Below are 21,826 nucleotides of genomic sequence, written 5' to 3'. Positions count from 1 at the left end.
ATGGCTCCAATTGCTTTGTCCACCCCTGAGCCACATCTTAGCATCGAGCCTAAGTCTGTCAAGAGTATCAAGCATGACTTTATCTCAGACTCGGAGCAACCCGTTTCTATAGATGACTTTTTGCCTCTTGAAGGGAAGACTAGCACCATATCTGGGGTATCGGAGATCCTCTGCACAGCCTTTGGCCTTGCCCTCCGTTGCTATAGTACGGAGAGCGTGAAATTTGAATACCATGACGAGACAGCAACTGGATCCCGCTCCACGAGTGAGTATCGTATGTCGAGGTCCGAAAGCACTAGGGATTAACAATGGCAACAGCTATATTATTTGATGTGGACGAATTTCTCAAAGTCGAACACCTTCTCGAAGCAGTGAGGACAACTCTCCAACTTCCTCAATCCATGCTGGCAGCACAAGACGCCAAGCCCGATGCTCAACCATACCAAACCTTCCGCAGCGCTATAATCCTTCGCGAAGAACTTGTAGTTGGTAGACCCATCTCGCCATCACCAGAGGTAAGGCGCACCTGCTTAACAGCAACTCAAAGATAAAGACTTACCACGTATAGCTTGACCTCGAGCTTCATGCCATCAATACTAAGAATGGCATTGACATTCATATGCTCTATACCCCGTCCACGGTAACAGAGAACCTCGCAGTCCATTTGGCTGATACTCTCCGTCAGACATTCGAATTGGTCAACAACCACCCGGACACTGATCTTGCAAGTGCAACCTACTTGGGTCCGCTAAGCCAGAAGGAGATCCTCGACTGGAACTCTAATTCTCCTTCTCCAGTGATTGAGTGTGCTCATGAACTAGTTCGACAGAGAGCTTCCCTGCAGCCACAGGCTTCTGCTATTGACTCTTGGGATGCTCAGATAACGTATGCAGAGCTGGATTCCCTATCCGACCGTCTAGCTACCGTACTAGTTGAATTAGGAGTCAAGGCTGAGGCAATTGTGCCACTATGTTTTGAGAAAACTGCATGGTATGTCGTAGCAATGCTTGCAGTACTCAAAGCCGGTGGTGCCTTTGTTCCTCTCGACCCGACGCACCCTCCATCACGCTTACGAGAGATTGTCAGCCAAGTTGATGCACCGATGGTTCTGACGACAGCCAAATATCACGATCTTTTCGAGGACTTCTCTGTTAAGGCAATAATAGTCAATGAACAAACAGTCATGACGAGTGGTGACAGGTGCCTTGCTCCAGTCGCTGTCACACCTCAGAATCTTGCATACGTGATCTTTACCTCTGGTAGCACCGGAAAGCCCAAAGGCACGATGATTGAACACCAGTCCTTCTGCAGCGGATCCCTGCGGCAGGGCGAAGCGGCCAACATGGGACCTCATTCTCGGATCTTTCAGTTCGCCTCATACAGCTTTGATGTGAGCATTCTGGAGATCCTCACGGGGCTTATTTTTGGCGCTTGCATCTGCATCCCGAATGAGCAACTTGGGCGTGCAGACTTTGTCCAGTCCATGAATGACTTCCGTGTCAACTGGGCTTTCTTGACGCCGTCGGTCCTGAAGGTATTGACTCCCGATCAACTGCCGCTCTTGAGGACCCTAGTACTAGGAGGCGAAGCTATGTCAGAGTCAGATATGATGACATGGGCTGGAAGGCTCCAGCTGATGAACGGCTATGGGCCTAGTGAATGCTCTGTCGCAGCTACTGCCAACACTCAGCTCAACCCCCAGTCCAGCCCACGGAATATCGGTAGAGCGATCGGTGGTGTATGCTGGATAGTGGATCCGCAAAATCACAACGTACTACTCCCTGTTGGCGCCACAGGTGAGCTGATCATCCAAGGACCCATTGTCTCGCGTGGGTACCTCAAAGACCCTGTGAAGACCTCAGCAGCTTTCTTCCAAAGCCCTGCTTGGATGACCCCGGGTACTTCACAAATCTGGAATCGCTTCTACAAAACGGGTGACCTGGTACGCTACGATGCAGACGGTATGATCCACTTCATCGGACGTAAGGATCACCAGGTCAAGCTCCATGGGCAGCGCATGGAGTTAGGGGAGGTAGAGCACCATCTCTGGACAGATACACTCATCCGTAACGGTATGGCACTCGTGCCATACACTGGTCTTTGCAAATCCCGCTTAGTTGGTGTTTTGTCTCTTCATAAGCAATATACGACTGCCTCGGTGCAGACACACCCCAGTATCCGCTTGGTGGACCATGCCGAGGCCGCAGAAGAAACACAGGCAATTGCAAAGAGGCTGTCACATCTGCTTCCCTCCTATATGGTCCCGACCGTCTGGATTGCCCTGGAGAGTCTTCCGCTCATGTCATCGGGCAAGATGGACCGGAAGAAGGTTGCGGAATTCGTTGCTAATATCAGCACCGAGGCCTTCCAGCACATCATGGGTAACTCCAACAAACCTGATAACAAGGAGTCTATGAGCAATACAGAGACATTGGTACAGAAGGTCTGGTCGAAAATCTTGAATATACCGGAGGAGCAAATTGGCAAATACAGCAACTTCCTGTCTGTGGGTGGTGACTCTATCAAAGCGATGGCTGTCATGTCTGAGTTCCGCAAACTTGGAGTGACGGTTCTAGTAGCTGACCTATTGCGGTACAACGTCACTGAAATTGCTTCTAAGATAGAGGAGTCTGGCTCGGCGAATGTGCTCCTGGGAAGCAAGGCAGATCACCTTCCGACATCGCACCTACAGCGCACCTTCCTCGAAGCGTCACGTTCTGGCAACAGTGCCATCCACCACGCTATACTGCTGAAGCTCAATAACAAAGTCAGTATTCAGCAGCTCGGCAATGCCTTGGAAAGCATCACTTCTTCCTATCCGGCGCTCACTCTCGGGTTCGAGGAGCAAAATGGGGAATGGTTTCAAGCATTCAAAGACCACGATGAGCTTGAAAATCCAGTTTACCACCTGAACCTGAACCATGTTTCTAGCTTGGAGGAAGCGAAAGAAATTGTGCAACGTCGTCAGACGTGCCTTGGTATAAATGGTAACCCAAATTTTATGATTGATTTGTTCTCTCTTCGCGGCAAACAGCACATCTCTCTTGTCATTCATGCAGCCACCCTTGATTCTCAGTCTCTGAGTACTATTATTGGTCACCTCGATTACTTGCTTCAGTCAGATGACGACAAAACGAAACATGTCTGGGAAAGTAAGCTTTGGTGCAGAGACGAGTTCTCTCATGCTTGGCTTGACCACCTCAGAAGCGGACGTGGCACGAAGGCTATTGCCAGCTCTTTGCAAACCTTTACCACTGCCACTGTCAGTGGAGATCTGGAATATGTTACAGAAACGCTAGAACTCGACTGCGAAATTACGGGGCTTCTCACTGGACCCTGCAACGCGAAGTACGGTACCAACACACCGGAACTACTTCTGGCGGCATTGATCCCCTCCTATTACCAAATCTTCAAGAAGCAGGGCCAACCCTCCCAGGCTATTGTCGAGAGCTCTGCCCGGGAGTCTACTCTCAGCAAGGACTTGAGAGGCCTTGTTGGTCAATTCTCTTCGATGCAATCCGTGCACGTGCCTGTGGAACACTCGGATCAGATCACTCTTCAGCTGATCCGTGAGACCAAGGACAATATTCGCCGAAGAGATGTAAGTAGCACGCTTGGCTCTTCCAACATCATCTTCACCTACGGCTTGCCTGGCCAAATTATAGATGGTACTGTATTGAAGCAGATCACTCCAAATGGACGACACGGTTTGGGCGCCATCGTCGACACAATAATCGAGGTTTCATGTCTCCTTGAGGCTGGACAGTTCAGAATCACGATCGGGTCCGATCAGGTCAGCTCTCAGAAGCTATCTCTATTTGTCGACCAGTACAGACGGAACATCGCGCAAGCAGTCGAGATCCTAGCACCCAACACGGTCAGGGAATTCACATTGGCGGACATCCCATTACTTGCACTCGATTATACATCCATTGACAGAGTTAATCGTCAGCACCTTCCACGGCTTGGTCTCAGGTCACATCAGATAGAGGACATATATCCCTGCTCTCCATTGCAGCAAGGTCTGCTTATGAGCCAAGCCAGGAAGCAGGGCAGTTACAACGTATCCATCGGCTGGGAGGTGACGTCCCGCGAGACTGACGAGACAATCGACATCGGTAGATTGCTCTCCTCATGGCAAAAGGTAGTCGATTACCACCCTGCGCTGAGGACTATCTTTACCGACGACTTTGGTGGCAAAGAGCCCTACGCTCAAGTTGTTCTGAGACGTCCTAGAGCGGAAGTTTCAGTAACACCTTGCTCAGATGTCGATGTTGGGTCTGTGCTGGAGGAGACAATCGACCTAAGCACCAACCCTGTGGTGCCTCCCCATCGGTTTTCAATCAATTTCACAGCGGACGGTAGAGTGTTCTGCAGAGTTGACGCTAGCCATACCATCGTCGATGGCGTATCCAAGTCACTGATTCTGAGAGACCTGAAGCGAGCTTATGCGGGAACACTAAATGGACCCAATGGAGGTGCCAAGTACAGGGACTTTGTCCAATATGTTGCTGCAAATGACATGTCCGCCAGCATCACTTTCTGGAAGGACCATCTTGCCGAGGTCGAACCATGCTACTTTCCCAGTTTGGCTGAGGCCCAAGGTACACATGAGCTGAAGTACGCCGAGGTAGCGCTTGAGGTTCCTGCCAGCATTTTGCGCGACTTTTGTGTCTCCCACAGTATCACGATATCCAACCTTGTGCAGACAGTTTGGGCTCTTGTCTGTCGGGTGTATGTTGGTCGAGACGACATTTGCTTCGGTTATCTGGCATCCGGAAGAGATGCGCCCGTCGAAGACCTAGTTAACATGGTCGGGCCAACGATCAGCGTCCTCGTATGTAAGGCATTGCTAGACGACTCCACTATTGTCAAGGATGCCTTGAAGGCTTGCCAAAAAGAGTTTCTGGATTCTCTTGCACATCAGCACTGCTCGCTTGCAGAGATTCAACATGCACTTGGACTCGCAGGAATGCCTTTATTCAACACTGGCATTTCTTTCCAGACGATGACTGACGTTGACAGCGACGAAGCTGTGACTGATATGGACTTCAAGGGACTCGTCGTACGAGAGCCGACAGAGGTATGATTTCACTCGATAACAATTTGCAATAGTTAACCTGGTGTAGTACAATATTACGGTTCACGTTATCGATTCGCCGAACAACCTGGACATCAAACTCGGATACTGGACCGACAGTATCTCGGAATCCCAAGCTCAGTCCATCTCTGGAACATTCTCTGCTATTCTCAAGTCCGTGATTGAGAACCCTGAGGCCCGAGTTGATCAGCTCAGTGTTATCGGCCGGTATGATCTGTCGCAAATTGCATCTTGGAACCAGAATGTGCCAGAAACGGCATCTTCTACAGTTCCATACCTCGTGCTTCAACAGACTATGCGCACTCCTCATGCTATTGCGATTGACACTCTGGCTGAAAAAATAACTTATGAGAGGTTTGGACGAATGTGGTTGTCTCTGTCTCAATACTTAACGACCCTTGGTATAGGCGCCGGAGACTACGTGCCGCTGACATTCGAAAAGTCAGCATGGGCTATCGTTGCCATGCTTGCTGTCCTGGGTACTGGAGCTGCGTTCGTTCCGCTCGACCCTAAAACCCCGGTGGAGCGCCTCCGAGAGGCTTCTATTCAAACTGCAGCCAATGTTGTGCTGGCCTCCCCAAAATACACTTCGAATTGGGGCAATCTGGTTCCAACGATTGTTAGTGTCGATCAAGCTCTCCTCGACAAGCTAAAGCACGAAGGAGATGATCTCCACCAAGGTATCGTGAGAGCCCGCCCCCATGATGACGCCTACGTCATCTTCACTTCTGGCAGCACAGGCAAGCCCAAAGGATGTGTTGTGCAACATGCTGCCTTCTGCTCTGGAGCTCTGGCTCAAGGAAAGCTTGCCTGCTTGGGTCCCTCATCTCGAGTGCTGCAGTTTGCCTCCTACAGCTTCGACGTTAGCCTCCTAGAGATCATGACATCACTCATGTTCGGTGCATGCATTTGCGTGCCAGACGAAGATTTGAGCAAGGATATCAAGCACTGCATTAATGTGCTCAATATCAACTGGACTTTCCTTACTCCATCTGTTCTTAAACTCTTACAGCCATCCGATGTGCCCTCACTGAAAACGCTGATTCTTGGCGGAGAAGCTCTTTCAAAGGGTGATATTCTTAACTGGGCTGACAGGGTACAGCTGTACAATGGATACGGACCTAGTGAGTGCTCTGTGGCAGCAGCAGCTAACCCAGGGCTGCAACCTACTACCGATCCAGCCAACATTGGACATGCAGTTGGTGGCGTCCTCTGGGTTGTTGATGCGAAGCAGCCTTCTAAGTTACTCCCCATTGGTGCTGTTGGAGAGCTCTTGATTTCAGGCCCCATTTTGGCGAGAGGTTACCTCGGAGATCCTGAGAAAACAGCTGCTGCCTTTGTCGAACAGAAGAGTTTTGTTCCAGGATCCTGGGAGCGCGAGAGGTATTATCGCACTGGTGATCTCGTGCGATACAATGCAGATGGCACAATTCATTTCATCGGCAGAGCCGATGGGCAGGTCAAAATTCGCGGCCAGCGTGTTGAATTGGGCGAGATCGAGTACAATGTCGAGCGCGATGAGAATATCCGCCATGCACTTACTTTGCTCCCATCTCAGGGCCCGTTTAAGAAGCAGCTCTTGGCTGTTGTTTCCTTCAAGGGTTTTGATCTTCCTGTCGAGGACGGACGAGTGTCTCTCGTGCCAGAGAACAGGCGACCTGAAGTTATGGCGGTCGTGACCAGAATTGCTAACACCATATCTGCAGCCCTTCCGGTTTACATGGTTCCGGCCCTCTGGGTACCAGTGAACGCGATCCCCTTGTTGCCTTCCGGAAAGCTGGACCGGAAGAAGGTCCGACGCTGGGTCGAAACCCTGGACAATGCCACATATGAGCAGATTGCCAACATAGGAGCCAAAGCCAGCGGCCGCGGCCCAAGTACACCTGCCGAATTTGAGCTGAGACGCATTTGGGCCTCCGTGCTGAACCGACCTGAAGAAAATATCAGTATGGAGCGGTCCTTCCAGAGTCTTGGTGGAGATTCCATCTCAGCCATGCAGGTTATCGCTCAGTGTCGTGATGTCAAGCTATCGCTCGCAGTCAAAGATCTCATTCAATGTCCTACTATCGCCGAATTAGCACTGAGAGTGCGAGCTCTGGATGAAAGTGCTGAGCCAATGGAAGACGATGTCGGTGTTCCATTTAATCTCTCTCCTCAGCAGACTTGGGAGTTCGACCTGAAACAGCACTGCGATCTCAATCGTTACAACACTACATTCCTGTTATCGATCCATTCTGATTCCGACCTAGAGCCGGTAGTGAATGCAACGGTAGAGCGTCATCCCATGCTCCGTGCTCGGTTCCAGCGCGATGACTCAGGTCGCTGGATGCAGTATATCCCTCTGGACCGGTCCAATAGTCATATGTACCAGGAGATGGAAGTGCCTGACTTGAAAGCTATCGAACCATACACTGCGCCCAACCAGTCTGGCTTCGATTTGCAGCGTGGTCCATTGATGCGTGCCATAGTCTTCAAGCTTCCGAACGGAGACCGGTATGTTGGACTTACTGTACACCACATGATCATCGACACCGTTTCATGGCGCATTCTCCTCCAAGATATGCAACAAGGCTTATCCACTGAAGCAATCACCTCCCACCGTTCCGACTCATTTGCCTTGTGGTGCCGTAAGCTCAAGGAGCATGCCGATGAGATATGGACACCCGAATACGTGCTGCCTTTTTCGGTCCCTGCTCCCCTATACGACTATTGGCAAATGGAGGAGACTATGAACCTATTCGTGACCGAAACTATCCAGGAGTTCTCCCTAGACACCAATACAACCTCCCGCTTGATGGGAAAATGCAACCATCAGTATCAGACTAAGCCGCTCGACATCTTTTTGTCGGCAATCTTCCACGCCTTTAGCGCGACGTTCACTGACCGTCCGGTACCTGCGGTCTTTATCTACAGTCATGGTCGGGATGAGTTTGGCGGAGAGCTTGATGTCTCCAACACTATCGGATGGTTTACCTCCTCCACTCCGGTAGTGATCAAACCATCTGGTGATATTGTCGACGACTTGCAGGCTGTGCGAGATGTGCGCGCCAGTGTGCCGGGCAACGGGGTTCCTTACTGGGCAACCCGCTGGCTGACCGACGATGGCCATGCCGCGTTTGAGCACCACAGTCCGATTGAGTTGTCTATGAACTATCTTGGTCAGTATCAACAGCTGGAGCGCGACGATTCTGTGCTTCGCTATGTGGACGTGAACAAGCCAAAGGCGACAGGATCTGGGTCCGGTCTTCTGCGTACCGCGCTGGTTGAGACCCAGGCCATCGTAATCGGAGACTCCCTACAGATCAAGTTCGTTTATAACACGCGCATGGCACGGCAAAAGCAGCTTCTCGAGTGGCAGGCCAGGGTTAAGGAGTCGCTGATGGAAATTGCCAACCGGCTCGGGGATGGTATTGAGTGAGTGACGTGCTCGGGTTCCTGTATATAGTCTGTTTTCCCCATTCGACTACTGTTGTTTTGCGAGTACTTGTATCGTGTTGGTCATATTGTGTATATGGCGTTTGACGGTGGAGTTTAACTGGTGTTCTCGGAGATCTGTAGATAGGCAGATTCTAATGGATATAATCATACTATGAGAATCCTTGATAAGCAGTAGATGAAACTCCACCCATCTTGTCAAACGATAATCACTGTCATTGTCTAACATAAGCGATATGGCATTATTGTGCCAGATGCAGTCACGGTGGATAGAGAAGAATGGGTCTGCAGATCTCGTCTTTAACTACAGAGGCATTCCCATGATTGTAGGGTTCGGCAACGGGTGTGCCGCAAGCGTTTTTGTGTTCTTGACTGTCTCCGAGTTACACGAAACGCAGGGCAGAGCGGCTTATTGCTCTGGGGCGATTATTTCAATCCAGCAGATTGTATTGATGATGGGCTTCTCAAAATATTTTGAAGGCATTTGCAGCACCATGAGCCCTTGTCTTAGTTGAGTGATACTGTAGCTGCAGCAGGCCTGTCATCATGGCCAAATTTTGTGCCAAAGTCGGGCCTCGGAGGCTGTCCGATTGGAATTAATAGGCCATTTGTTAGAGGGGCCCATTCGATGGCGAGCAGCTCTGGTGTGATTTAGCAAATAGACAGGTATACTCTAAGCCATCAATGTGCACCTAAGCTTCTGCCTAGGTTAGTGAGTGACTCGGAAGAGCCGGTAGCAAACATCGCGACCACGGTGCCAACCGCGTATATGCCGGTCCACGGAACGGCATCCAGATCATCATGAAACGACAAGAAAATGCAGCAGAATCTGACAGCCTACTGACGGTGTGATACGTCAGGCAGAAGCAAAAAAGAGGCGTTCATTGTCCCTAAGTACGGGGAGTCAAGAGCGTGGCGGAGTCAGATTCAACCAGGGAGGGAGTAGTAGTAAGTATGGCATCCGAATCAGGCAGTCACGCGTTGCTGCCAGCAGGTGAGGTGCTTTGTCAGCGGTGCCAGATGGCGGTGAATTTTGATTGGTCGGTGCGTAAAAACAGCAGCATCCACCATTTTTGGCTTTGATGCCGGCATCTCCACTTGCAGTGAGCCGGTTCGCTGCTGCGTAAATATGCTCTTTGTGAGCTTCCGATCGAGGCCCTACCAAGTCCCTACATTTACACCAAACGAGCTACGAATGATGCGCCTCGATATCCGCTGTCCGATCGACGGCAGGCAGACAAAATGGCTGCTGTCTCATTTAATAAGCTGTCTTTTTTCCTCCGTCGCGCTTTTTCCCATAGAAATTACTCCTTTATTGGTGGCATACTACTGCTACTATATACTACCGCTAAATACACGGCGCATTAGACGAACACCACCTACCTACGTCCAGGAGCAGATACTACTACTACAACAACGGCAGTATTATAGTGCCAGAATATACCTTAATTCTGGCACTCAATCAGCTCATTTCAGTATCCATACCTTCAGACTACACAGAAAGTCATCATCATGACCACCGTCACGGCCCCCGCGCCGTGGATCACCAGCAGCCAACAATGTACTCTGGAAACATGTCCTATGTCCTACGCCCACATCACCTATCTCCCCAACCTAGGTGGCAATGCCTTCTACATCGCTCTATTCGCCTTCTTCATCCCCGTCCAACTCTACCTCGGCATCCGACACCGCACCTGGGGCTACCTCTTCGGCGCTATCTGCGGCCTCATCCTGGAAGTACTGGGCTACATAGGACGAATCTACATGCGACACAACCCATTCATTGACCGGTGGTTCATCATGTACTTACCCCCCAGCCCTCCCTCCCCCATCTCCTTCTCACCACTAATTCCCCAACCAGGTACCTCGTCTGCCTCACCATCGCCCCCGCCTTCCTCAGCGGCGCCATCTACGTCTCCCTAGCCCGGATCGTCGGGGCCTACACGCCTCAACTCTCCCGGATAAAACAGCGCAACTACTCCCTAATCTTCATCAGCTTCGACATCATCTCGCTCCTCCTCCAAGCCGCCGGCGGTGCCATCACGACGTCGGATTCCGCCTCCGAAGTCCAAGACGGAATCAATATCATGATAGCCGGTCTCAGCTCACAAGTAGCCTCCCTAACCCTCTACATCGTGATCTGTCTCGACTACGCCTTCCGGATCTACCGTCTCAGCGCACGCAACCCCTCCCCTCCATCATCAACATCAACATCGAACATGTTCCGCATGGCAAACCACAGCAAGCAAGAATCCGAAAGCCAGGACCTCGTCTCACCATCTCGAGACCTGGTAACCCTGAACCCGGACTTCGCGAGCCTCCGGGCAAGTAAACGGTGGAAAGCGTTCCTATTCTGCCAGGGGTTAGCCGTCGTGTGTATTTACATCCGAAGCTGTTTCCGGGTCGCGGAGCTGTGCGGGGGGTTTAGTAGCCATTTGGCGAATGATCAGACGACGTTCATGGTCTTGGAGGGGGCGATGATTAGTATTGCGGTGATTGCGATGAGTAGTTGGGGGCATCCCGGGGTGGGATTTCATGGGAGGTGGGATGCGTTGAATTATCCGATGTTTCAGAGGAAGAGGAAGGGGGTGGTGGATGTTTAGATGGGTTTCTTTTGTGGATGGATTTGATAACAAGAGGAGGTAGTGGTGAGGTTTGTGTTCCGTTTCATTTTCTTTTTGTGTGTCTTCTGGATTGGTGTAACTTCACTTCTAGTATTATATTCGTTGTTTGGGCTGGCTGGGTGTTGGGTGTTTTGTATACTAGCTTCGACTAGATTTGCATCTATGGGATAGAATATGCATTGGATCTTCTAGTTCGGTTTTTACGGGTATCTTCGACTAGTTGATTATACCCCCTGTCACTAGCGACCCGACATGTTGCATGGTATCAGTATTCTTGGCTATCTGATCACTATCTACCTATCAACATGAACAATGGCATGATAGTACTATCCTAGTCACAAACCAGCTCGAAATGAACGCGTCTCTTCGGCACCACAACCACCGGAAGCTTCAGGAGAAGAAGACCTCCCATAAAGAGGCTTTGCGCGGCATTCCAGTTGATCGGTCTCTTGAAGCGAAAGGAGCGAAAGAACCGGCCAACCTTTCGTTCAGCCAACAGCCAGACCCAGGTTTTTGAGGGATCCGGGTGTTCACCAGAGTAATTGTATGAGTTTCTCCGCTCATCGAAGTCTGTTCGATTTTGCAGATCATCGTCACTCTCAGGTCGTCGTTTTTACTTCCTGGCTTCCGCAGAATCCCTTTGGCCGGGCCCTTGCCTTTGTCTTCTTCTCGAAGTTGCGGGATTATGTAGACACGCGGTTTCTGTCGACTCCCCTCGCCCTGGCGACTTTTCTCTCGCGGAAAAGCTGATTTCGACGTAACTTCAAGATCTGTACCGCTTTGTCCGTCTGAGGACGCCTGAGCATCTTCACTGGAAAGGATGTCATCCCCAATTCCGGCCGTCTCGCCTTGTGGATTTTCGCAGTCCTTTTTTATTGCACCTAATATCTGCTGCAGCACCGCGTCCATCTTATTTTCAAGCGCTGCTAGTTCCGAGGGGGGAACTCGAGAGTCATTAGGGTATGCGCGCTCCATTGTGCCGCAGATCACCAAAGTCCGCTGATCAATGATATCGAGCTCGATTGAGGTTGGGATGGCACCGGCAAGTTCTCCATCCAGATAGTACACGTCCTTGAAAAACCGTATATCGAATGCAGGCTTGATGCGCTTGGGGGTACCGACTGGTTCCTGAAAGAATTTCCCGGGTTGGCCCCTGCAATCAACGTAGCCAATTCTGATCTCATCCATGTTGTCATATTAGGGAGGCCTCCGTAACAAAGTGTGAGAGGTAACAACTGTGCAAGCAGGATCGTTGATAAGGATGTAGGTTATCTCGAGTGTGGTTAGGTGAAGTCTCTTCCAACGACTAAGCAGAGTTTGAGAGCTGCTGAGGTGTTGCCTGACTGTTGCGAACTTTAGAGAAGTAGGCGCAGCGAGATGCCTTAGCAAGGAAGGCGCGCCAGCCCAACCTTTGGACCATGCGCAGCCCACTCAGCATAAAGAATGCCGAAACACAGAATAGTGCATTTCAGGAGCCCAACTCGAGCACTAGACCTATGTCAAGTCGCGACCACAAAGCCTCATAGCGTATATGTCCCACCACAGTCTGTTGAACCGCACGATAAGGGATTGGGGTATTGGTGCTGGCGATCGTATCGAGAATTCTTGGCAATTACTCCGATTCCGACTCATCAGGCTGCATAACCTTATCATCAAGCTCCTAGTTCCTTATCAGCCTCAGGCCACCAACAACTCTCATCGACATCCCTACCTTTGTCAATCTCGCCTTTAGATTCTGCAACTGGCTCTCCTTGATAACCAAATGGCGGTCATCATCTAGATCTTCGACGATGTAGTCGTGTCTTTCTTCGTCGTATTTGAGGATGATGGCTTTCACGGACGGATCGCACTCGATGAGGACTCCTGTTTACGCCTTGGTTAGCGATTGAGCGGAGTGGGCGTTGCTGCGGTTAAAGTACCTCTGACAGCACGAGGCATGATGGGTGATATGACAAAAAAGTGGCTGGGTTCGGGGTAAGGTAACGGTGCTGTGAATTGAAGGTCGCCCAGGAGCTGCTGAGGTGTGGCTTTGTGAAGAGTGAAGGTAACGTAGACCGACAGCCGGAGAATCAAGGCGATCCGGGTGTGCCAAGACTCCGCCAGGCAGAAAGGCGGTAAGGCAGCAAGGCAGCAACACGGCTCGTACCGGCTGATGAAGCATTGCTCTTGTTTCGCTTACTATAGATATAGCTACTTGAATATAGAGGGGCCCATAAGTCGCTATGATTATATTGAAGAAAACAGAAGACCAGCAGAAAATCATGTCTGACTATTTTAGAGGCGTGAGTTAGTCTACCATACCAGTGGGTACTCCGCATTCACTGCTCTTCCGCCGTCGCCTCCAGATCCCCAGGATCTTGCGGTTTCTTCCCCTTATACGGCGTCCACCCAGTCCCAGCCTGGGCCGCCGCCGCAGCAATGGCCAACACACAAGCACCCAGTAGCAATGTCTTTACGGCCTGTTCGTAGCTATGAACAGCGACCGCCCTCTCCACGCCCGTCAGGCGTTTCGCCAGTGCCGGACTTCCGAGCAGTTTGCGAACCAGCTCACCTCTATTGGCAAGTCCATGTTTCATGAACCCCGTTTCAAGCCCTCGCTTCAGCTCACGCTGGAAGTAGCCTCCGCCAATTGAGGATCCGAAGCTGCCGGCGAAACCCCTACTCATTCCCAGCAAGGCACTGATAACATAATGCATGTCTGGGTCGGTGAGGTGCAGCAAGTGAGATAGGGTGTAGTTCATGACTGCCCCGACAGAGAGTCCATTGAAGAAGCTGGCGGCAAGATAGGCGACCGTGGAAGAGTGCGGTGTGGAGAGAACGGATAATACGAGGTTTGTCAAGGCGAACAGGAAGAAGGCGATGAGACCGGAGCTGAAGTGGAATTAGATGGGCTGTACTCTGCTCCAGGAAACGGTCAAAAACACTTACATATAGTAGCTGCCCGTTTTCCGAATGTGTATCCATCCGACTAGGAGTCCTCCTAAGCCGAACCCGGCGTTGGTTGGTACCAGAATCAAGCCTGCGGTGGCAGGAGACCAATCGCGAACGACAAGTGCATAGACTGGCGAGTAGAAGAGGACTGCCCAGCGTGCCATCATACAAATGGCACCCGCCAAGCAGCTGAGCAAGACGCTCCTCTTCTTGAGTACTTCCATCGGGATTATGGGGTCGGTAGCGAATCTCGATTCGATCAAGACGAAAATCCCCAGGAAAACGAGCGATAGAAGGATAGGCGTTGATTTGACCACTGCCGCAGCGAGGCTTGAAAGTAATAGGAAGACGGAGATGGTCTATAACGATTAGGATTTGCTAGCCAAACATGGACGAGCTCTTACCAACGTCAATGCCCCAGCATAGTCAACCTTCGCCAACCTCCGTAACAGAGCGCGTCCACTTAGGTGCTCATCCTCTGGGCGTTTCGGGATCGCCAAATATTGTACGGGGCCCAGTATCAGAGCTAGAGGTGCTTGAACCCAGAAGATAATCCGCTATATCCATGGTGTTATTTCACAGAGCGCTATATGTGGTTATTAGGGTAACTTACCCATCCGTAAGCCGGCGTCAGAAGACCGGCTAGCACGGCCCCAGAGGAGACACCGGTAGTCATCCCGGCGCTGATTAGACCGATGAAGAGACCTCGGCGCTTTTTGCTCGTTAAATCGAGAGTCAAGACAAAGGCAATGACCATTTGCCCGCCAGCACCACATCCCGTAAGAGCTCGTCCCAAAAGAAAAACAGCCAGTGTGGGAGCCAATGCTGTCACGAAGAGACCAATCGACAATAATGTGCAAGAAAATAGAATGTATACACGAGGCGTGAAGATTTGGGAGAGTCGACCGGAGAGAGGTGTGAGGCTGGACATGGCAATCTAGTAACAATGGCATTAGCATGTGGATCCCCGGCACATGGCTCGATAGAAGGTTATGTACCAAAAAAGCCGAGTTGAACCATGTCGTTTCAGAAAAAGCATCCAGATCAGCCGCAATCTCAGATTGCGCAGTGGTCATCATCGACATATTGGTTGCTGATAAATGTCAGCTTGATGCATCTGGATCACAAAGGAGCTCCCATACTCATAATGAACAGCAACAATCCCATGGCGGCCACTATCGCCGATCCCCTCCATCGAGACACTTGAATTCGCGCCAAATCTTCCCCATTGTTGGAAGATTCTCCCAAAAGAGGCGTTGTCTCCTCCGGGACTCCTTCTGGGCGTTCCTGGGCCGTCATATTGTGTATTCGAGTAGTCTACAGATTGTGTCTAAAGGAGAGAACGCATCCCCGCTGACCCATATCTGTTGTTTGGGCATCGACAGCGACGGGGAAATGATGTGATAAGGGGACCCAAGCTCGGGATGAGCGGAGGCGCATTTCTAAGCAATAGTAATAATGTTGCGGCCCTGACCAGGATTCCATCCGGTTGGGGCATCGATAACTGTTATCGGGGCCAATCATGGAGACGTATGAGATCGGATGGCCCGCAAAGCTTCCAACAGCCTTGCAGAATACAAAAGTACGCGGTACGTGTGCCTGTTGGTAGCCTTTCAGCTTGTCTGGTCCGTGGGTGTAGTCGTGACGTAGGCACCGTACATTGTCCAGCTGTCTGGACCCTAATGGCTCTATGGAGTTATGCGCTGTGACAGGCGGTTGGACTAACGGCATGTCAGTTATGCAGGCTGCATCGGAGGCAGTTAGACCCGACTTGCCGATGGTGGAGACTGACGGGAAACAATCTCATAGTGAGGCGGTTGATTTGATGGGGAGAGATTCCCGATGGAAAATGGAAGGTTTTCGGGGAATTCTTCCCAGGACTCGGCAGCAGGTGATATAGGTGCCTGAGGCAGAACAATGGATCAGTACCAGGTGATATGAGATATGCAGCCAAGATATCTGCAGTGTCGAGTGATGACTGCAGCTGACTGCAACAACGGAGTATATAGTATAGGAAATGAGACTTGCAGAATTTTAATCCATCCTGGATCAATAAAATATTGGCTGAATTTGTACTACTTGCAAGAGCAACTGCAACGATGAGGGCAACAATATATATTTGGATGCTCGGGCTAAGCCTACTGGCAGTGGATGCACAGCATGACCGAACGATAGGTATTGAATCTCAAGTTCAACTACTAGTATACTACCACTTACTACTAAGTTGCTTTCAAAGAGATTGGAACTTAACTAACTGAACTAATTAATAGCTGGGACAACTCGCGCTAAGCAAGAACCGATGCCCGATTCTATCGCCTCGGCGCAGAAGGTGCTTGGCGACACCGCTGACTGTATGTTCTACACGACTACCCAGACCACACAGATACAGATGGACTGAGAACCGTTTAGCCTGCTACGCCTGCTCGTCGCCTTGCTCTCGCGCTGTCTGCTGTCATGGAGAATTCCCCCAGTGTTGCTCAGATGGCGTCTATTGCTATTGCTGCCAAGACTGATTGTTTCTGGTGTCTTGTTCGAAGGAGTCAACCAGGGCAAATATTCATGTAAACTTAATCGCTAGGCTTTAGCTAGATTGGCACATCGAGACGATGTCGTCTGGGATGTACGGCTGAAGAATTCGTATGAAAGACGATAGAGGTATCCAATCCAATATGCCATAGATTGTCTCGATCGCATGTCCGCTATACAATACGCGAGCGTATAATTCTTCTTCTGATGTTTCCCTATAGCCTCGTGAGCCCATACTGGATTTACTCGGGAGTTGTGGTTGAATGGATCATAACGTACCAGATTTCAAACGCAATGTTCGATCCCATACCCGGCCACCGCAATGCTTTAATGCCCAGCGCGCCAAGAATGGGTCCGATATCTCCATCATGGACGAAGCTGTGGCTATACACTAATTCGGATGTCCCTTGCTGCACCGCTTCTAGATGGCGAACAATGTCTCCGATGAACAGACCTTCGACCAGTTGGATGTACCGAGTAGCGTTCGCGTTGTGTCGCCACCAGTAGTTCCATTCCCAGTCGCCCGCACGGAACACTTCTTCTGCCTGGCTGACAGTAGCACATTGAGTCTCATTTTGCGGGCTGCAGGGTAACTCATAACCATTGCAGAGGCGGGCCTGGAAATTATCCGAGAAATGGTCAAAGGTCGACATCCAGCTGGAGGTATCGGCGTCAAACATGGTCGCCAGCTGACTGCGAAGCGACTGGGTCACTGTCAGATGCTCGTTCCACTCTACCGTGGATTCAATGGCGGAGAGCACCTCGCTGCGAGCGGTACAGGAGTATCCTTGGTCGACCGTGTCGACCCCGGACGCCTGCTGGTGTAGCGGCAGGGGTGCGTTATATTCGGGCCAGATACCTCGCAAGACCCCACCGGCGGATTCTTGGGTGAGGGCTGAAGTACTCGAGCGGAGCCAGATCTTCTTGCCATCGTCCTCGTCTGGTGATGATGGGATGAGCTGCAGTTGATCCCGATACACAGCGCCGAGGTCGCGACCGTGCTGATAGCCATCGAGATAGCCCCCAATCGTCGATTGAGGATACTGACACGATCCATTGACGTAGTTTGCCAAGAATGGGTTGGAGGGATCGGAATACGTTTGGCCATACACAGGGATCGGAGCGGGGCCCTGGGAGGTCGGAGAGACGTAGAGATGAGCCTGGAGGTTGTTGCAGTGATATTCTTGGTTCTAGAACAACATTAGCTAGACCAATCAGGTACAAAGAGTTGGGCTCATACCTCACCGTCCGGAAGAATGTTGTAGGGGGTGCGGCGTTGATGTCGCTGCACGTATTCGAGGTAAACTAGGCGGGCAGCGACGGACTGGTTGGCCACGGGAGGGGGAAGCGAGTATGTCTCCACACGGGGATGGGGCATGGAACAGTAATTGTAGACATCCTGAGCGGTTGGAGTACTGGCTTGATCTGCTGGGGCATTGTAAATGCCACCATAAGTGCCGACGGAGGCGTTGGTGATGTAGGTGGTGTGGTTGAGGGGAGGGTAGAAGGTGTCACGGGCCGCGAGGGCGGGATTGCCTGCGGAGAGCAGCAAGGAGAACAACGTGGAGATCATGTCAAGGAACCCTTCATAGATGCTGGACATCGTGACTCCGGGTGGTGGGGAGTCCAATCAGGTATAAATACTCTGTTTTCATCACTTTCTCGTAGTCCCATGGTGGTCTTCCTGTGGTGTCGTGCAATTGAATCTGGTATGCGAAGACACCACTCAGCCTGCCTTTTGCCGACGGTCGGCTTCCACTCAGTTGCGACAATCTCCCACGTGCGGGATTGCCTCAACCCTACTTAGCTAACGATAGTGAAGACAACCCACGTGGGTGAAGCTAGACCGCTGCAGGACCAACTTACTGGTAATGAATAATATACATTTGGTCCCTTTGGCGACAATGAACCTTCACAGATACCTGCGTCGTGTCAAAGGCACTTCATCCCTAAGGCTGTCATCACGTGGGCGCGACTAGTGTGTGCACTATCCAGGGCTAACTGACTTGTCAGCTTAGCCAGAAGTCATTGACGCACATTGCTAGAATCTCCAAGCTGCGATACCTAGTTCAGCTTAAGCAATGGATACGAACGCAGGAACCGCGTGCTCAGTGCTTGGCCCGCCAGAATTCCCCAATCATCGATCTGATAGTCGCCATGATGAACCCCGAAGACAGCCCGCCGGCTTCTTGTTTGTCGATTATCAGGACCAGGCTTCCCACGGCTCAACGTTGGCCAAGAAGAAGCAGGCCTTCATCAAGAAGGTCTATCATCAGTCCAAAAAGGAACGACGACTGCAAAAGCTGAAAGCTTCCATCGGCCCGCTGCCGACCCAGCGGGCCAACCCATACAATCTTCCGCCAAACCCAAGATCCCCCACATTCCCCATCGAACAATACGAGGGAGGATCCAGCTCCTTCGACCGAGCGTTGCGGCCCGCTGGGATTGATCCCTTTGCTTCGCTCTGCGTGCCTGCCAAGACCAGTGTGGATTTTTACTTTGACCACTGTGAGTAGTAGTAGTAGTATCTAATCTTACCTCGTCCGGTCGCAGCAGCGCCAGTGACCTCTCTGATCATTCCTTCCAGACCGGACCGAATGTTCCTGGTCGATTTATCCCTTCGGAGCGACGGGCGTAAGCATGTGGTGGTGGCAGCAGTCAATCGAGCAGCCGGCCCTCTTGTACATCATCCTGGCAACCAGTGCCTCCCACCGAGCCGGCCGGGGCCTCATTGCGCAGGCCCCCAAGGCCGCCCGAGATTCTTATCGGGATTCCCTAGAGTACCGGCAAAAGACTCTAACAGAACTCCAGAGCATGATGCAGATTCCAGGCACGAGCACAAGTTTACTTCGGTCTATGGCAGTGATCATCGCCCATATGATCTGCGTAGAGGTTCGTTTCTTTTCTCCCTCAATCTCACAATTATTCGTCTCACCTAGCACATTGGAATGAGAGGATTAACTAGACCATGATACGTGGTTCGTCACTTAGGCCGCAGATACCAATTTGGAAGCCGTAGACGGCCATGTGCGCGGGATGATCAAGATAGTTCATCTGGTGGGCGGCCTTGATACGTTCAGTGACGTAGACGCTCCCATTATCTACAGGTGGGTTGAACCACGAATATACTACCCACATCAAAAGTACCATCCATTAACCAGTGTGGTTCGTCCCTCTCTAGTGCCAATTTTATGAGCGCAGCTGCCAGAGGCTCGGCACCGCCCTTGCCGATAACCATGGCTTGGAAAGCCAGAGTACTTGAAAGCCTGTATAGCCTCACTGCGACCGACGACGTCCTGCATGCTTCTTCAATCGGCTTTCGCTTATTCAACTCACCGTGGTCACAAGCGATCCTTCCTAGTTTGCGATCTATCATTAAGCTGTTCCAAAAAACCACGCACTACATGTGTAATACTGGACCCGTGGAAGAAGCTCCTGTACTCAACGACTGGTTGGTCTACACAGCCCAACAGTTGTTGTTGATCGCCCCAGTCTGCATGCCCTCTAACTTGCAGGAGTGCCTGCGACTATCAGTACTGCTCTTCGCTGCAGTCCAAGTCTGGGGCTTTCAGGGCTTGCTATTCCTAAATCAGCCCGTACTGGCTTTCCACTGCCGCTTGGAAACTGCGCTTCTCTCTATTCAACGCATGGCGCCCGATTTAGCTTTCTGGATGCTCTTCACCGGCGGGATTGCAGCAATGGGCCATTATAGTCGTGGATGGTTCGTAGACCGCCTCGCCTCGGTCGCCGGCCAACTATGCCTCACCACGTGGGACAGCGCGCGGACCTTGTTAGAACAGTTTCTCTTCTTCTCTCGGCCTACTGATACCCGCGCTGAGATACTCTGGAGGGAAGTAGAAAGGCAACAGGATTTGTTGCCGGGTCCGTAACAACTATCTAGTTTAATCAGAAATGGTTCAGGTTTTACTGGGTTTTGCAAAAGTCCGATTATGGGCCGCCGAGCACCAGTGGCCCCATTCCAGAGCCAAATTTGGTGCTACTAAAGGCGTTTCGGGAGTAGTACAACTTTGCTAGTGGAAAAGGGCCCCGGCCCTGGCATGGAGAATTTAGGAGAATGCACCAATGGATCTTATAATTGGCGGGGAGGCCCGAAGGGTACTTTCATCTATTTTCACTAGCGACATTGGAAGTTTGAGAGGCCATAAATTAGAACCAGCGCCCACCCCCCCCGGAAAAAAAAGCCCCCTCACCAAATTCATTTGTTAATAGCAACGGTCAGAATGAACTTGGATATCGTTCCTAACTGGCTCCGGATGTACGTTTCTCTAATAACGCCAAGACGCCCACATTGACACCGTAGACAGTATCCTCCTTATTTTGAGCATCGCCTCCTTTTTGCCGCAGTTGCAGCGAATATGGCGTACGAAGCAGTTTACGGGCCTGTCGCTCTCATACGTCCTCTGCAACTTGATGAGTGCGACAGAGCAGTTTACTCTACTGTTCTTTCTACTCGTCAATCAGACAGAGAACGTCGATGTCATCCATAAGACCACTGGAGATTGGATCAACCTTGCCCAGCTGTGTGCTGTTTGGATACTATGGGTTTCATTGTATGCTCGAGCCACTACTGAAATTTTGCACGCAGCTGTTAACCATGACTAGGTTTTCTTTGGGTCTCTACTACCCCTCAGACCAGCACAGCCGTGGACGCAAGGTTTCTGCCTTGCTCCTGTACATTGTGCACTTGCTTGTCTCTGTTGTCCCTGTTGTTGCTGATGCCATTGATTATTATCTCGTCAGCACCGGAGAGGATGCAGCATACCGCAACTTCGGGCTCGATATCTTTGGCGGATACCACTATGGCTTTATTCACCCGGCAATGACTCTAGTAGGAATCTATGCCTGGTTTCCGCAGAATGACGAACTTCATCGTCAAACCCAGGTTCACTCCCTCAGTCAGACCGGTCTAGCTGCTCAGGCGGTGATATTCGCATTTGTTGCTATCTCGTGGACCATGAGAACGAATTTATACAACAGTAACCTTCCAAATCTCCCTTTCTGGGCTACCATCCCTGAATGGTTTATTTATGTGTGGTGGGCGGCAGTAGATAATATGATATTTTCCTGCGTTCAGACTAGACTTTATCTCAGGGTACGTCACCGTGAGCAGTCCTCCACAGACCAGGAAACACAACCTTTGCTCTCAGAAAGGGCATCGCAAAGTGAAGAATGAGAGCCTTTATGTTTT

The 21,826-nt window shown here is 51.0% G+C and overlaps 9 protein-coding genes across 9 annotated transcripts; 5 read left to right on the top strand and 4 right to left on the bottom strand.

Moving 5' to 3' along the window:
• BO85DRAFT_500385 (nonribosomal peptide synthase) lies at positions 1 to 8,666 on the top strand (the record flags this gene model as incomplete). The annotated part of the gene is made up of 4 exons (XM_025664115.1): positions 1 to 265; positions 319 to 515; positions 569 to 5,083; positions 5,130 to 8,666. 4 exons carry the CDS (start codon positions 1 to 3, stop codon positions 8,517 to 8,519), a joined length of 8,367 nt encoding a protein of 2,788 aa, XP_025512378.1. The 3' UTR covers positions 8,520 to 8,666.
• A 63-nt stretch (positions 8,667 to 8,729) lies between these two features.
• On the top strand, positions 8,730 to 9,284 carry BO85DRAFT_452362 (uncharacterized protein; the record flags this gene model as incomplete). Its single annotated transcript, XM_025660810.1, has 1 exon — positions 8,730 to 9,284. A coding segment is annotated over exon 1 (275 nt), but the record flags the coding sequence as incomplete, so codon positions are not given.
• Positions 9,285 to 9,856: 572 nt separating this feature from the next.
• On the top strand, positions 9,857 to 11,139 carry BO85DRAFT_427489 (RTA1 domain-containing protein; the record flags this gene model as incomplete). The annotated part of the gene is made up of 2 exons (XM_025658158.1): positions 9,857 to 10,338; positions 10,398 to 11,139. Exons 1-2 carry the CDS (start codon positions 10,049 to 10,051, stop codon positions 11,137 to 11,139), a joined length of 1,032 nt encoding a protein of 343 aa, XP_025512376.1. The 5' UTR covers positions 9,857 to 10,048.
• A 352-nt stretch (positions 11,140 to 11,491) lies between these two features.
• Positions 11,492 to 12,348, bottom strand: BO85DRAFT_462132 (uncharacterized protein; the record flags this gene model as incomplete). The annotated part of the gene is made up of 2 exons (XM_025661828.1): positions 11,492 to 11,730; positions 11,778 to 12,348. 2 exons carry the CDS (start codon positions 12,346 to 12,348, stop codon positions 11,492 to 11,494), a joined length of 810 nt encoding a protein of 269 aa, XP_025512375.1.
• A 424-nt stretch (positions 12,349 to 12,772) lies between these two features.
• tfb5 (TFIIH complex subunit TFB5) lies at positions 12,773 to 13,098 on the bottom strand (the record flags this gene model as incomplete). Its single annotated transcript, XM_025663699.1, has 3 exons — positions 12,773 to 12,820; positions 12,872 to 13,023; positions 13,080 to 13,098. The coding sequence occupies 3 exons, from the start codon at positions 13,096 to 13,098 to the stop codon at positions 12,773 to 12,775; spliced, it is 219 nt and encodes a 72-aa protein (XP_025512374.1).
• A 268-nt stretch (positions 13,099 to 13,366) lies between these two features.
• Positions 13,367 to 15,585, bottom strand: BO85DRAFT_103770 (putative MFS multidrug transporter). The gene is made up of 6 exons (XM_025653797.1): positions 15,234 to 15,585; positions 15,090 to 15,184; positions 14,705 to 15,028; positions 14,496 to 14,648; positions 14,089 to 14,450; positions 13,367 to 14,031 (listed from the first exon to the last, which is right to left on the bottom strand). Exons 1-6 carry the CDS (start codon positions 15,388 to 15,390, stop codon positions 13,479 to 13,481), a joined length of 1,644 nt encoding a protein of 547 aa, XP_025512373.1. The 5' UTR covers positions 15,391 to 15,585; the 3' UTR covers positions 13,367 to 13,478.
• Positions 15,586 to 16,126: 541 nt separating this feature from the next.
• Positions 16,127 to 16,714, top strand: BO85DRAFT_103815 (uncharacterized protein). The gene is made up of 2 exons (XM_025653798.1): positions 16,127 to 16,292; positions 16,362 to 16,714. Exons 1-2 carry the CDS (start codon positions 16,191 to 16,193, stop codon positions 16,602 to 16,604), a joined length of 345 nt encoding a protein of 114 aa, XP_025512372.1. The 5' UTR covers positions 16,127 to 16,190; the 3' UTR covers positions 16,605 to 16,714.
• On the bottom strand, positions 16,511 to 18,306 carry BO85DRAFT_103825 (histidine acid phosphatase). Its single transcript, XM_025653799.1, has 3 exons — positions 17,858 to 18,306; positions 16,897 to 17,807; positions 16,511 to 16,832 (listed from the first exon to the last, which is right to left on the bottom strand). Exons 1-3 carry the CDS (start codon positions 18,218 to 18,220, stop codon positions 16,673 to 16,675), a joined length of 1,434 nt encoding a protein of 477 aa, XP_025512371.1. The 5' UTR covers positions 18,221 to 18,306; the 3' UTR covers positions 16,511 to 16,672.
• A 392-nt stretch (positions 18,307 to 18,698) lies between these two features.
• BO85DRAFT_471193 (uncharacterized protein) lies at positions 18,699 to 21,811 on the top strand (the record flags this gene model as incomplete). The annotated part of the gene is made up of 10 exons (XM_025662455.1): positions 18,699 to 18,892; positions 18,989 to 19,125; positions 19,205 to 19,509; positions 19,609 to 19,724; positions 19,799 to 20,407; positions 20,858 to 20,893; positions 20,943 to 20,998; positions 21,062 to 21,188; positions 21,241 to 21,672; positions 21,730 to 21,811. 10 exons carry the CDS (start codon positions 18,699 to 18,701, stop codon positions 21,809 to 21,811), a joined length of 2,094 nt encoding a protein of 697 aa, XP_025512370.1.
• Between the last annotated feature and the right edge of the window lie 15 nt (positions 21,812 to 21,826).

The sequence above is a fragment of the Aspergillus piperis genome (genome assembly GCF_003184755.1).
Source record: "Aspergillus piperis CBS 112811 unplaced genomic scaffold BO85scaffold_19, whole genome shotgun sequence".
Lineage (NCBI taxonomy): Eukaryota > Fungi > Ascomycota > Eurotiomycetes > Eurotiales > Aspergillaceae > Aspergillus > Aspergillus piperis.
Note: the sequence above shows the minus strand (reverse complement) of the source record. Positions and strands in the feature narration are given on the sequence as shown.